Raw genomic sequence first — 13,455 nt, forward strand, 5'->3', positions numbered from 1 at the left:
GAAAGAGTATATTGCAGTTAAAAACAAAATATAAAACTTTCTTTGCAAAAGAAAGAAAAAAAGTTCTTTTGATCTCCTTGAATGCAGCACACACAAAAAGTGACGGTTCCCCCAGGCCTCCCCAGGAATGGAGGAAGAAGCAGAGGGCAGGAGTGCAGAGATTTCTTTTCTCCAGGCGCAGGCCTGTGAAAAGCGCTGCCCAAGTGTTAGTCCTTAGCAGGGCCCTCGGCGGGTCTGTATCCCGTCAGCCCTCTGGAGTTCGGGAGCATCAGCCTCTCCGATGATTCAGGCGTCCAGGCGCACCTCAGACAGGATGCGGGTTCGCTTCCAGACCACTGCAAGAAAGCAAATACCACAACAGAGCAAGTCAGATTAAATTTCTGGTTTCCGGGCGCCTGGGTGGCTCAGTTGGTTAAGCGACTGCCTTCGGCTCAGGTCATGATCCTGGAGTCCCGGGATTGAGTCCCGCATCGGGCTCCCTGCTCGGCAGGGAGCCTGCTTCTGCCTCTGACCCTCCCCCCTCTCATGTGCTCTCTCTCTCTCATTCTCTCTGTCTCAAATAAATAAATAAAATCTTTAAAAAAAAAAAAAAATTTCTGGTTTCCCAGTGCATATAAAAAGTATGTTTACACTACACTGTAGCCTACTAGGTGTGCAATAGCAGGTCTCAAAAAATAATAGGCAGACCTTAATTCAAAAATACTTTATTGTTAAAACTGTTAACTATCACCTGAGCTTTCAGCAAGTCACAGTCACTGATCACAGATTACCATAAAAATGCAATAAAAAACCTGACATATATTTTTTAAGATTGTATTTATTTATTTGAGAAAGAGAGAGAACACAAGCAGGGGGAGTGGGAGAGGGAGAAGCAGGCTCTCCGCCGAGCAGGGAGCCCGATGCGGGGCTCGATCCCAGGATCCTGGGACCATGACCTGAGCCGAAGGCAGACACTTAACGACTGAGCCACCCAGGTGCCCCCAAATTTGACCTATTTTGAGAATTACCCAAATGTGACACAGACACAAAGTGAGCAAATGCCAGTGGCACTGACAGCCTTGCTTAAAGCAGGGAAAGCAGGGTAGCCACAAACCTGCAATTTGCACCAAAAAAAAAAAAAGGCAATATTTGCAAAGCTCAGTAAAGCACGAGAAAAAGAGGGATGACTGTCGCCCGCAAGAGGGGGAGGGGAACCCTAGAGGAGGCGTAAAGCGGGGGGCGGGGGGGGCGCGCTTACCGCTGCTACTTGTTGAACTGGAAGGAGTAGAGCCCGTGGTCTGAGGGCGCCTCCACCGGCACCTGAGTATGCTGGCCGCCGCTCTCCTGCACCGCAGCCGAGGCCGGAGAGTCAAGCTCGGCGCGCCTGTGGCCCCCCTCCCCCAGAGTGGGGTGTCCCGCCCCACCTTCCCCTCCCACGCGCACACAGCAGCACCTCCCCGACACACAGCGCACCCTAGCCTCTTGGCGAGACGCGGCTCAGTACGCGCCGGCCTCAACGAGCGCCTCGTTCAAGGACACGGATGGACGAGGTCCTTCCTTCCTACGCTCACTCACACGCCCAGCAGCTGACCGCGCGCGCGGAATCAGCAACACTGTTAGAAGGAGATCTTTTTTTTTTTCCTAAAATGTTGAGAGAGCACAAGCAAGGGGAGCTGCAGGCAGAGGCAGAGGGAGAAGCAGGCCTCTCGCCCGAGCAGGGAGCCCGATGCGGGCTCGACCCCAGGACGCCGGGGTCACGACCCGAGCTGAAGGCAGTCACCTAACCAACTGAGCCACCCAGGCGCCCTGCTAGGGGAAGATCTTGATCGGGGGCAAACCTCCCTCTGTGCGTTTTCCTACGCGCGATTCCGCGAGACCAGAAAGCTCTTACCTCGGCTGCAACACTGGCGGAAGGCACGGGGGTGTACGGGGCGATGTAAGCTCCTGGCAGCGGGGCGGCTGCCGGCACGTACTAGAATGAAAACCATCCACAGGCTCAGAGCAGGGAGGGGACTCCTGGCGACATTTAAAGCACCCGGGGAGCTCTAAAAACGACTGATGCCTAGGTTTCATCCCCAGAGAGTGGCATTTAATTGTCCCTTCTCCGGAGCGCTCCAGGGGCTGCTAAGTACACAGGCTTAGAGAGACGTGAGCCCCCGGGGCTTCCCTTCCTCCTCCAGCCTGTGCACCACAGTGCAGCGGACCCGCAAGAAACCTGCTGAGCTTCACCCGTTCTTCTGGTCACCATGTTGGGAAGGATTTCTAGGAAATGTGTGTGAGCTCCTGGGTAAACTGCGGCGTAGACAGAAGCACTATTTAGTTTCGTGAGTAGGAATCGGTTAAAAGGGGAGCGGCATGGCGATATTCTGTTTATCTCCTAGTCGGGGTCTGAGCCGTGCCTTCAGTGACACTGAAGTGACTGACACCCTCATTCACACGCATTTTCGCTGGAGCTCTGCATAGGTACCCCCTGTTCAGTCGGAGTCTGAAATCAGAAACAGCCCGCTTGGCTTTACCGTGCCCGTGCTGCTGAGCGAGAGGTGCCCCAGTTGCTGGGTAAGAGGTCCCATCATGGAGGCAGGCTGCAGAGAAATGGGGTGATCCATCCCCGGCGGCAGAACGGAACCCTGGAGGCGGCAACAAAGGACAGGGTTAGCTGGCAGCATCCAACTAAGCCGCAGTGATTCACGCCTACCAGGACCGCTGAGGACAGACATTTAAAAGTCCTGGGAAATGATAGGTGAGTAGCGACCCAGCTGCCCAAGAGCAACAGGTGCTCTGCCCGTCAGTGTGGAGGGGTCCTCCTCTTAAGAATAACAAACTGACGGAATTTCAGGTCACACAGCTGCGTTGCACAAGGGACTGAGCCAGAACTCACACCCACATCGTCTATCATCAGATCGCATTGTTTTTCTTTACAGCAAACTCTTTGGCTTTTGCCCACTCCTGAACACTCACTGAAGGCTGCATGAGGTATGACTGGTGATGCATCCACGACGGGTTAGGTGCTTGTAGAGGAGATGTCTGAGTTACTCTCTAAGGCAAACCAAAGAAATAGACAAAAACATTAATTGCCTAGAAACTACTGTTTCTCCCAGTGATCTGATAGTGTTCAGCAAAACCCCCAAAAAGTTGGAGTGCCCCCTCACAAAATAGAAACATTAAGAATAAACTCTTCAAAAACTATTAAAAACTCGCACACGTCAACAAATAACCCGATTCAAAAATGGGCAAAAGATAGGAATAGATACTTCTCTAAGAAGATATACAAATGGCCAATAAGCACACGAGGGAGGCTTAACATCATTAGTCACCAGGGAAATGCAAATCAAAACCGTGATGAGATGCCGCTTCACACCCACCAGGATGGCTGTAATTAAAAGGAGAGAGTAGGGGCGCCTGGGTGGCTCAGTAGGTTAAGTGTCTGACTCTTGATTTTGGCTCAGGTCATGCAGGGTCCTGGGATCCAGCCCTGCATCAGGCTCCTTGCTCAGCAGGGTGTCCGCTGGAGATTCTCTCCCTCTGCCTCCCCCTCCCCCCCCCAACTCTCTCCTTCTCTCATAAATACATCTTAAAAAGAGGGGAGGGGGGCGCCTGGGAGGCTCAGTCGGTTAAGCATCTGCTTTCAGCTCAGATCATGATCCCAGGATCCTGGGATCAAGTCCCGCATTGGGCTCCTTGCTCAGTGGGGAGCCTGCTTCTCCCTCTGTCTGCCATTCCCCCTGCTTGTGCTCGCTCTCCCTCTGACAAATAAATAAAATCTTAAAAAAAAAAAAAAAAGAATAACAAGTGTCATACACTGTGGGCGGGAATGTAAAATGGTGCAGCAGCTCTGGAAAACAGTTTGGCATTTCCTCAGAAAGTTAAACATATTGTTCCTACGTAACCCAGCAAGTCCACGGGGGGTGTATACCCAAGAGAAATTAAAACATGTTGACACAAAAATTGTACACAAATATTCAAAGCAGCATTATTCTAATAGCCAAAAGGTAGAAACAACCCGAAAGGCCATCAACTACTAAGTAGAGAACAAACGGGTATAGTCATACAATGGCAGGGGACTGAATCAGTCATAAAGAAGAGTGAAGTACTGCTTACGTGCTATGACATGGATAGACCTCGGAAGCATGCTGAGTGGAAGAAGCCTGGTCCCAAAGACATACACTGCATGCTTCCATTTATACAAAGTATCCAGAGGAGGCAAATCTACAGCCATTGAAAGTATCTCAGTGGTTGCCAGGGGGTATGGGTGAGGGAGAATGGGCAATGACCGCTAACCGGGACAGAGCTTCTTTCTGGGGTAATAAGAATGTTCTGGAATTAGATAATGCTGATAGATGCATAACTTTGCAAAATATACTTGAAACTACTGACTTGTATACTTTAAGTAGGTGAATTTTATGGTATGTGACTTATCTCAATTTTATGTATCTATTTATTTTAGATTTTATTTATTTATTCGACAGAGAGCGAGAGTACAAGCAGGGGGCGCAGCAGAGGGAGAGGGTAAGAGAGAAGCAGACTGCTGAGCAGGGAGCCCGATGCGGGGCTTAATCCCAGGACCTCAGGATCCTGACCTGAGCCAAAGATCATGAGGCTTAACCAACTGAGCCACCCAGGCACCCCTGAATTATCTCAATTTTGAAATGAAAAAAAAAGAAAAAGAAAAAGAACAATGAGAAGCTAGAAATGTATCACAATAAACAAGTAGGTTTATTTCATAAATGTAAAGATTGTTCAAGATCAGAAACTCTATAAACATAAGTCAAAATCAAAGGAAAAAGCCAGAGTGTAATATAAGATGACAAAAAGACATTTGATAAAATCCAGCAGCAATTTATTAAAAAAAACCCAAAAAACAGTAAAATAAGAGTCTAGAAAAAAACTACTTATATATTAAAGGCTAGTACCAAAACCTAGCTGTTAACATTAACCTAAACAAAGAAATACTAAAACCACTGCATTTATAATAATTATAATATCTTACAGTAGGGTCAAACAAATACAATTAGATAAGAACACAACTGGCATAAAATTGGAAAGGAAGAGAAAACTATGATTTTTGCACTGATGATACAACTATATACCTAGAACATTTAAGAGACTCAGTAAAAAAAAAAATGCTAGTAGTAATAAGGATTTGGTACATTAGCTGCACACAAGATACATGAACATAAACCAACAGTCTTTCTTCAGTGTATCTATAGCATCTAGAAATGCTTATAAAATTATGGAACACTTACAAATATATTCAACAGGAAAAGCATAAGATCTATATAAACAACACTAACATCTTATTGAAGGGCATAAAAAAAGATTTAAAAACATGAAAAGAAATACTACATCTTGGGTGAAAAGAATACTTTTTTGAGAGAGAGAGAGATTAAGAGAAAGCATGAGCAGGGGGAGGGGCAGAAGGAGAAGTAGGTTCCCTGCTCGATGTGGGGCTTGATGTGGGGCTTGAAACCAGGACCCTGGGATCATGACCTGAGCAGAAGGCAGATGCTTAACCGATTGAGCCACCCACAGACCCCGAAAAGAATAGTTCTTAAAAAGTCAATTCCCAGGGCACCTGGGTGGCTCAGTCAATTGAACATCCGACTCTTGGTTTCAGCTCAGGTCATGATCTCAGGGTCGTGGGGTTACCACACTTAGCGTGGAGTCTGCTTGAGATTCTATTTCTCTCTCTCCCTCTGCACCCCCCAACTAAAAGAAATAAATCTCTAAAAAAAAGGTCAATTCTCAAAAAAAGGTCAGTTCTCTTAAACTAATACATAAATTTAATGAAATTCCAATTAAAATTGTCAGATTTCCAAAAATTAGATATCATAAACTTTATACAGAAGAGTAAATGCCGGGGCGCCTGGGTGGCTCAGTTGGTTAAGCAACTGCCTTGGCTCAGGTCATGATCTCAGGATCCTGGGATCGAGCCCCGCATCGGGCTCCCTGCTTGGCAGGAAGCCTGCTTCTCCCTCTCCCACTCCCCCTGCTTGTGTTCCCTCTCTCACTGTGTCTCTCTCTGTGAAATAAGTAAATAAAATCTTTAAAAAAAAAAAAAAAGAAGAAGATCGCACTGCATGGTATCTGCCCTCAGCAGCTCATTCCTGCTGGGTGTTCAAGAGACAGTGCAATAGAAACTCAGTATCTGGCATCGTTGGTTTTCTTGGCTTTGTGCATGTTAAACCTGGTATTTTTATTTCTGCATGGAGCACTGGGTGTTATGCACAAACAATGAATCATGGAACACTACATCTAAAACTAATGATGTAATGTATGGGGATTAACATAAGAATAAAAAAAATTAAAAAAAAAAAGAAGAAGAAGAAGAGTAAATGCCAAAAAACAGCATAAAGTCTGAAAGAGTGGGGAAAAGGTTTTGTCTTTTATAATATTAGAAGATATTCTGGGGCTCCTGGGTGGCTCAGTTGGTTGGGCAATTGCCTTTGGCTCAGGTCATGATCCTGGAGTGCTGGGATCGAGTCCCGCATTGGGCTCCCTGCTCAGCAGGGAGTCTGCTTCTCCCTCTGACCCTCTCCCCTCTCGTGCTCTCTCTCTCTCAGTCTCTCTCAAAAAAATAAATAAAATATTTAAAAAATATATTAGAAGACATTCTGAAAGCCACTGCGATCAAGTCAATGTATCACCAGAGTAAGGACAGACACAGTGAGCCCTGGAAGAGGATCAAGGACACAGAAACAAACCCCAGTATTTATTATAGGTGGCATTTTAACTCACCACTGTTTAATTTTTAATTAATTCACCATATTAATAATCCATTAATTCAAATATGATTTAATAATTTGGTGCTAGGACAACTGGTTAAAACATTCTGAAAGAATGAAATAAAATGCTTATCTGGTGCCCCATACAAAAATAAATTCCTGATGATTACATATTTAAATTTTACTGTAAAACAATAAAATAAATCTTGGAGACCATATGTATAATATAGGGACTGGGAAGACCTTTTTAATTAAGAAATTCAAAAGCTTTAGTGGAAACGCAGACATATTTAACTGTACACAAATTTTAAACGTTTGCAGTTTTTTGTGGTGCAAATGAGTGATTCCCAAAGTATGGTCCCTGGACAGGCAGCAGGGGCAGCAGCAGCATCTGGAAACAGAAATGCAAATTCCTGCCTCCTAGCCTAGTCTTACTGAATCAGAAATTCTCTGTGTGGTGCCCAGTAATTTGGGTTTGATAAGCTTTCCAAGTGATTCTGATAGACAGCTCAAGCTTGAGGACCACAACACAAAGTCAATGGACAAAAATTAAATCTGGAAAAAAATATTTGTAAGAAAGATAACATTCAGAGGATTGATATTTTAATAATATGCAAATGTGGTGGCGCCTGGGTGGCTCAGTTGGTTAGGTGTCTGCCTTCGGCTCAGGTCATGATCCCAGGGTCCTGGGATCGAGCCCCGCATTGGGCTCCCTGCTCAGCAGGAAGCCTGCTTCTCCCTCTCCCACTCCCCCTGCTTGTGTTCCCTCTCTCGTTGTGTCTCTCTCTTTCAAATAAATAAACAAAATCTTAAAAATAAATAAATAAATAATATGCAAATGCTTTTTGTAAGTTGATGGGAAACGAATAACCAAACCGAAAAATGGGCCAAGTGTATCAAGAACAATCAGAGAAGAGCAAATCAAAATATGATAAACAGGGGCGCCTGGGTGGCTCAGTAGTTAAAAGTCTGCCTTCGGCTCAGGTCATGATCTCAGGGTCCTGGGATCGAGCCCTGCATCAGGCTCCCTGCTCAGCGTGAAGCCTGCTTCTCCCTCTACCCTTCCCCCCTGCTTGTGTTCCCTCTCTCGCTGTGTCTCTCTGTCAAATAAATAAAATCTTTAAAAAAATAAAAATAAATAAATATGACAAACATAAAAAGACACGCTTAAACTTGACTGTAGTCAGGGAAATGCAAATTAAAGTAACAATGCACTTTACACCTATCGAGATAGGAAAAACTGAAAAAGACCAATGTCACTTATGGCTGGAGGGAAATGGCCACTCAGACATTGCTAGTGGAAATGTGAACTGACACAGCCTTTGTGGGAAGCAATCTGGCAACATCTGTAAAACTAAACGTCCATATATTATCCAACCTAGCAAGCCCACTCCTTGGACTCTAGCCCCCAGAAAGAACAGTACTCAGATTTGAGAATGTAGGCATAAGGATCTTTACATACGTTTGTTTCTGGGGATTAGAGTCCAAGGAATGGGACTGCTAGATTGAATAATATATGGATGGAAGTATTATTTGTACCAGAAAACCCCTGAAATCCAATTGAATACCCTTCACGGAGGTAGGGTTGAAGAATTCTGGTCTCTGCAGCATGAAATATCATGCAACTGTTTAAAAAATAAATAATTAGAACAAAAAGTCTCAACATTAGCTACATCAGAATCACCTCGAGGGCTTGTTAAAAAACTCAGCTGGTGGGGGCAGGGACACGGGACAGTGGAAACAGGAGCGGATTAAGAGGTACAGAGTAGGGCGCCTGGGTGGCTCAGTTGGTTAAGCGACTGCCTTCGGCTCAGGTCATGATCCTGGAGTCCCGGGATCGAGTCCCATATCGGGCTCCTTGCTCGGTAGCGGGTCTGCTTCTCCCTCTGACCCTCCCCCCTCTCATGTGCTCTCTCTCTCTCATTCTCTCTCTCAAATAAATAAATAAAATCTTTAAAAAAAAAAAGAGGTACAGAGTAGCAGGTAGAAGATATGTGAGTCACAGGGATGAAAAGCACAGCATAGGGAATACAGTCAATAATACTAGAATAACTTTGTATGGTGACAGATGGTGAACAAAAAAAACAGATTGCTGGGACCCATCCCCAGAGTTCCCACTTCAGCAGATCTGGGGTGGAATCCAAGAATTTATGTTTTTTGAAATTCCCAGGTGATACTGCTCATCCAGGCACCAAACTTTGAGACTCACTGGTTTAAGATACTGTTAAGTGAGAAGAGTGAAGTGTAAAAAATATATTTAATCTGGCCAGATTTTTGTAAAATAAACAATGACTTCCAAAACTGTATACATATGCATATATGCACATGAAGAAAAATCTGGAATTTTCTGAAATATATGGAATAATAGGAAATTAAAAATATAGTAATATAGGCTTACTTGTGGACACAGAGTAAGAGGATGCTACCACAACAGTCTGTATATATGTCATGGGATCACACGTTATGCTTTCATGTAAATTTATCTGTGAGCAGTATGTATAAAGGAAAAACTAAAAAATACGGAGTTTCCAGCCTTATGCTCCTTTACCTAAAGCACAGTGACAGGGAAAACCACCACACCCACCACTTTTTTCGGGCATGAACGTACCTGATAGGAAGACACAGGAGATGGAAGGTACGGGGAGAGTGCAGACTGAGCAAGCATCCTGTTGGGGGTGATGTTATAAGGAGCCGGGTAAAACCTGGAGGAAGGAACCTCATCAGTAAGGAGCCACAGGAAACCACAAGGCTAGGGCCCCACTGACAGACACAGCCACTTCCCACTAGCTGCTGTTTAAAAATCAAGATGAAACATCCCAGTGCCTGGACAGGCCGTTGTCATTTTCGGGTAGCCCAATTCTATAAAACACCCTTACCCATTCTGAAGAGCTGTGGTGGGGTCATAGGTCAAGGCCATACCACCCTATAAAGGAAGAACACAGTGTTCATAATGCGAGCCCTTGGGGGAGAACAGGAGGAAGCCCAGAGTGCCAAGACTGGGACATATTTGATTCAACAGATTAAAGTCAAGTCTGGACAGGTCCTACTACAGCCATTCCAGAGTTTTCCTGGTTGTGCAAGCTGCAAAATCCCACTAAAGACCCACACTGAAGATCATGTTAAGCAGCCAGCCATCTCTCAGTTACTGTTAACTCTCAAACTTGCCGCTTAAACTCACAGGAATCGGGCCCTGGTAAATTCCATTCCACGTTAATGTCCTTAGTACTCCTGTCTCCTCAGAGGTCCTCTTACCATATCTCCATTCCTTGGCCAGGCCCGTCCATTTTGCATGTATTTCCCTTGGTTCTGTCGTTTCTTTGGACCACCATCAGCAAATTTGCAAAGCAAGGGATCAGATGGGGCTGCCAAGAAAGAAAGACACAGCTGAGTCTCACCCTCGGAGTCCACTCACACTCATGCAAAATGCCTCCAGAATCTTCACTGGAAGTAACAATCTGTGGCTCTCTCAGCCTGATTCCCAGATGCCTCACCTGGGACTCCAGCAGGTGTCTTAATATATTTTCCATTAAAGTGGGTGATGATGGCTTCACACTTCTCTGTGGACTCCATCCTAAGGAGCACAAGAGGGGTTAGGCTCTAGCTTCTCCAGGATCTGCACTCCCCCTACATTCAAAGAGAAAGCTCTAAGTTCCCAGCCCACAAATACTCCAAAAGTTGTGACTATAGAAACAAAGTTTCCTCCACACAAATTCAAGGTATCTTGAAGAGGCAACCCTAGCTTCTAATGAACGTTCCCTCAACTGGCTCCTGTAGGGCTCCTGAAAAGAAAAGTGAAGCTATGAATATTCCAAAGACACTGATGGATGGGCCTACTATTAGGTCTGGTTCTTAAACAAGAAACAAGAATACAGGGGCGCCTGGGTGGCTCAGTCATTAAGCATCTGCCTTCGGCTCAGGTCATGATCCCAGAGTCCTGGGATCGAGCCCCGCGTCGGGCTCCCTGCTCAGCGGGAGGCCTGCTTCTCCCTCTCCCACTCCCCCTGCTTGTGTTCCCTCTCTCACTGTGTCTCTGTCAAATAAATAAATAAAATCTTAAAAAAAAAAAAAAACAAGAATACAATAAACAGTGGCTATCATCATCATTTTTTTTTTTTTAAGTAAGCTCTACACCCAATGTAGGGCTTGAACTCATGACCCTGAGATCAAGAATCATATGCTCTACCCACTGAGCCAGCCAGGTGCCCCATGTCACCATTATTTTTTATTACAAAATTCCTCATGGAAATTGTTCCCTCACTCCAATAAAACTGCACAAGCTAAGAACTTGCCAATGTTTATTTTTTGCTTCTGGTTATGATTATCAAGGTCTAATTAGCTACTAGTAATATTAAGATTTCTTGAAACTAGAGGAGGAAAGAATAATAAGAGTTCATGGTCTACGGTGATAGAAACAACAATGTTGGGAACTGCGGAGTTAAAGTATCTTGTTGGGGAAAGACAACTGAGTAAGGAATCAGAAAATCTAGATTCTTGCACCAGGTCACCCAAAATTCTGTGAGTTAGGACCTGCACAAAACCCCATCAGATCCATTCCTCATTTCTGCATTAGATATAACATCCACCTACCCTATTACAGATCAAATGAGATAATGTATTTACATGTGTTCTAAAAATTATAAGGGTCTATATGATGCAAGGTACAGTATCTTCCCCCCCTTCTTTCCTTATTTATTTATTTTAAAGATTTTATTTATTTACTTGAGAGAAAAGAGTGCATGAGTGAGCACAAGCTGGGGGGAGAGGGGGAGGGAGAGAGAGAAGCAGGCTCTCTGCTAAGCAGGACCGGGATCATGACCTGAGCCGAAGGCAGATGTTTAGCAGACACTTAACCAACTGTGTCACCCAGGCGCCCCTCCCTCCTTCCACATTTAAATTAAGTCTCATTATATTTTCTATGCCAATAACCACTAAAAATATGAACCGATCCCATGAAGGTGGTCACTAAAAAGAGGCCTCACATGGAACCTTTTAGGGAAAACCCATGAGCTAGGTATCCCAGAGCAGCAGTCTTTAGCTGGGTTATTTCTACTCCTTAATCTTCCAAGAGTGTGAGCAGGCCTGAGGAGTTTTAAGAGAATTGCTCGCAGAACCTCCACTTCCTCATAAGCTCTTTCCTAAAACTGGCCTACCTGAGGACAGCTCGTGCTCACTGATGGTCCAGGGCCCTCTCACAGCCCCTGCTCTGCCCTTCCTTTGCACGTCTCCCCAAACTCAACATGAGGCAATGATGCCTGACTTTTTTTTTTTTTTTAAGATTTTATTTATTTATTTGACAGAGACAGAGATAGCGAGAGCAGGAACACAAGCAGCGGGAGTGGGAGAGGGAGAAGCAGGCTTCCCCCCGAGGAGGGAGCCCGATGTGGGACTCGATCCCAGGACCCTGGGATCATTACCTGAGTCGAAGGCAGACGCTCAACGACTGAGCCACCCAGGCGCCCGATGCCTGACTTTTTAAGTCTTTTTCTAAGTCAGATGTTTCTAATTCTTTCAGCAAGCTGGATGACTCAACAGGTTGCTAACCGATGCATAAAAAAATCAGTTTTGACAGATCGATCACCTTGGTTCTTGGCTTATAACTGAGAAGAAATTCAAAGAATTCCTATTTTAACAAAACTCTTCCTATTCCCATTTACTTATGTGAACAAGGTTCTCAGCATGAAAATAAAAAACAGGAACAGAATTGATATTATAGCAATAAACAATAGTTATTGTTGACTACATGACCTAATTAGAAAAACCTAAACAAAATAAAACTTATCCATGTCATAGGAGTAAGCTTTTCCAATAAAATTTACTTTATGTGGGGTGCCTGGGTGGCTCAGTTGGTAAGCGTCTGCCTTCGGCTCAGGTCACGATCTCAGGGTCCTGGGATCAAGCCCCGCATCGGGCTCCCTGCTCAGCGGGAAGCCTGCTTCTCCCTCTTCCTCTGCCCCTGCTTGTGTTCCCTTTCGCGCTATGTTTCTCTGTCAAATAAATGGATAAAATCTTTAAAAAAAAAATTTTTACTTTATGTGTACAGTCTCGTAACCACAGGAAAAGTTCTCATTTATTGTATATACGTATTTTTGTTGCAGAGAAGTAGGACAGAATGATCCATAAAAAAACTTTCAATTATAAAAATATTCTATACTTGAATACAATTCTGTAAGGAAATAGAATGGAAATACAAGATCAAGAACAAAAAAGGAACACTATAATAAAAATTATATGAATTATGACTATTAAAAAAAATGTCCTAAGTATTTTTTTTTAAGTAGGCTCCACCCCCAGCCTGGAGCCCTACACAGGGCTTGAACTCACTACCCTGAGATCAACAGTCAGATGCTTACCTTCCTGAGACACCCAGACACCCCGCCCTAGGTATTTTTATTTTTATTTATTTAAATATTTTATTTATTTATTTGTCAGAGAGAGAGTACAAGCGGAGGGTGCAGCAGGCAGAGGGAGAAGCAGGCTCCCCGCTGAGCAGGGAGCCTGATGCGGGACAATCCCAGGACCCTGGGATCCCGAACCCAGCCGAAGGCAGATGCTTAACCAACTGAGCCACTTATGGCGTCCCTAGTCCTAAGTATTTTTAAATGGATAATGTTGTGTATCAAACTGCTATGACATTTAGATCTATTTGGATATATTTACAAATAACATGACAGTTTGGTTTTTTTTTTAAGATTTTATTTATTTATTTGACAGAGAGAGAGACACAGTGAGAGACAGAACACAAGCAGGGGGAGTG

General features: G+C 44.5%; 1 protein-coding gene and 1 non-coding gene across 3 annotated transcripts in view; one reads left to right on the forward strand and one right to left on the reverse strand.

The window, feature by feature from the left end:
• RBMS2 (RNA binding motif single stranded interacting protein 2) overlaps positions 1 to 13,455 on the reverse strand; it is a 66,535-nt gene continuing 53,080 nt past the window's right edge. The window contains exons 6-14 of one of the 2 annotated variants that reach the window (XM_021687263.2): positions 10,193 to 10,272; positions 9,954 to 10,063; positions 9,578 to 9,624; positions 9,310 to 9,403; positions 2,938 to 3,015; positions 2,496 to 2,606; positions 1,871 to 1,951; positions 1,238 to 1,323; positions 253 to 335 (exon numbers count right to left, since the gene is read on the reverse strand). In XM_021687263.2, coding sequence (XP_021542938.1) covers positions 1,243 to 1,323; positions 1,871 to 1,951; positions 2,496 to 2,606; positions 2,938 to 3,015; positions 9,310 to 9,403; positions 9,578 to 9,624; positions 9,954 to 10,063; positions 10,193 to 10,272 — 682 coding nt within the window. In that variant the 3' untranslated portion in view covers positions 253 to 335; positions 1,238 to 1,242. Of the gene's footprint in view, positions 336 to 1,237; positions 1,324 to 1,870; positions 1,952 to 2,495; positions 2,607 to 2,937; positions 3,016 to 9,309; positions 9,404 to 9,577; positions 9,625 to 9,953; positions 10,064 to 10,192; positions 10,273 to 13,455 lie in introns of both variants that reach the window. The other variant, XM_021687262.2, reaches the window with a different exon arrangement.
• On the forward strand, positions 6,049 to 6,186 carry LOC123325014. The gene has a single exon (XR_006540182.1). It is a non-coding gene; the product is annotated as a small nucleolar RNA SNORA8 (small nucleolar RNA).

This window comes from Neomonachus schauinslandi, chromosome 5 (genome assembly GCF_002201575.2).
Source record: "Neomonachus schauinslandi chromosome 5, ASM220157v2, whole genome shotgun sequence".
Lineage (NCBI taxonomy): Eukaryota > Metazoa > Chordata > Mammalia > Carnivora > Phocidae > Neomonachus > Neomonachus schauinslandi.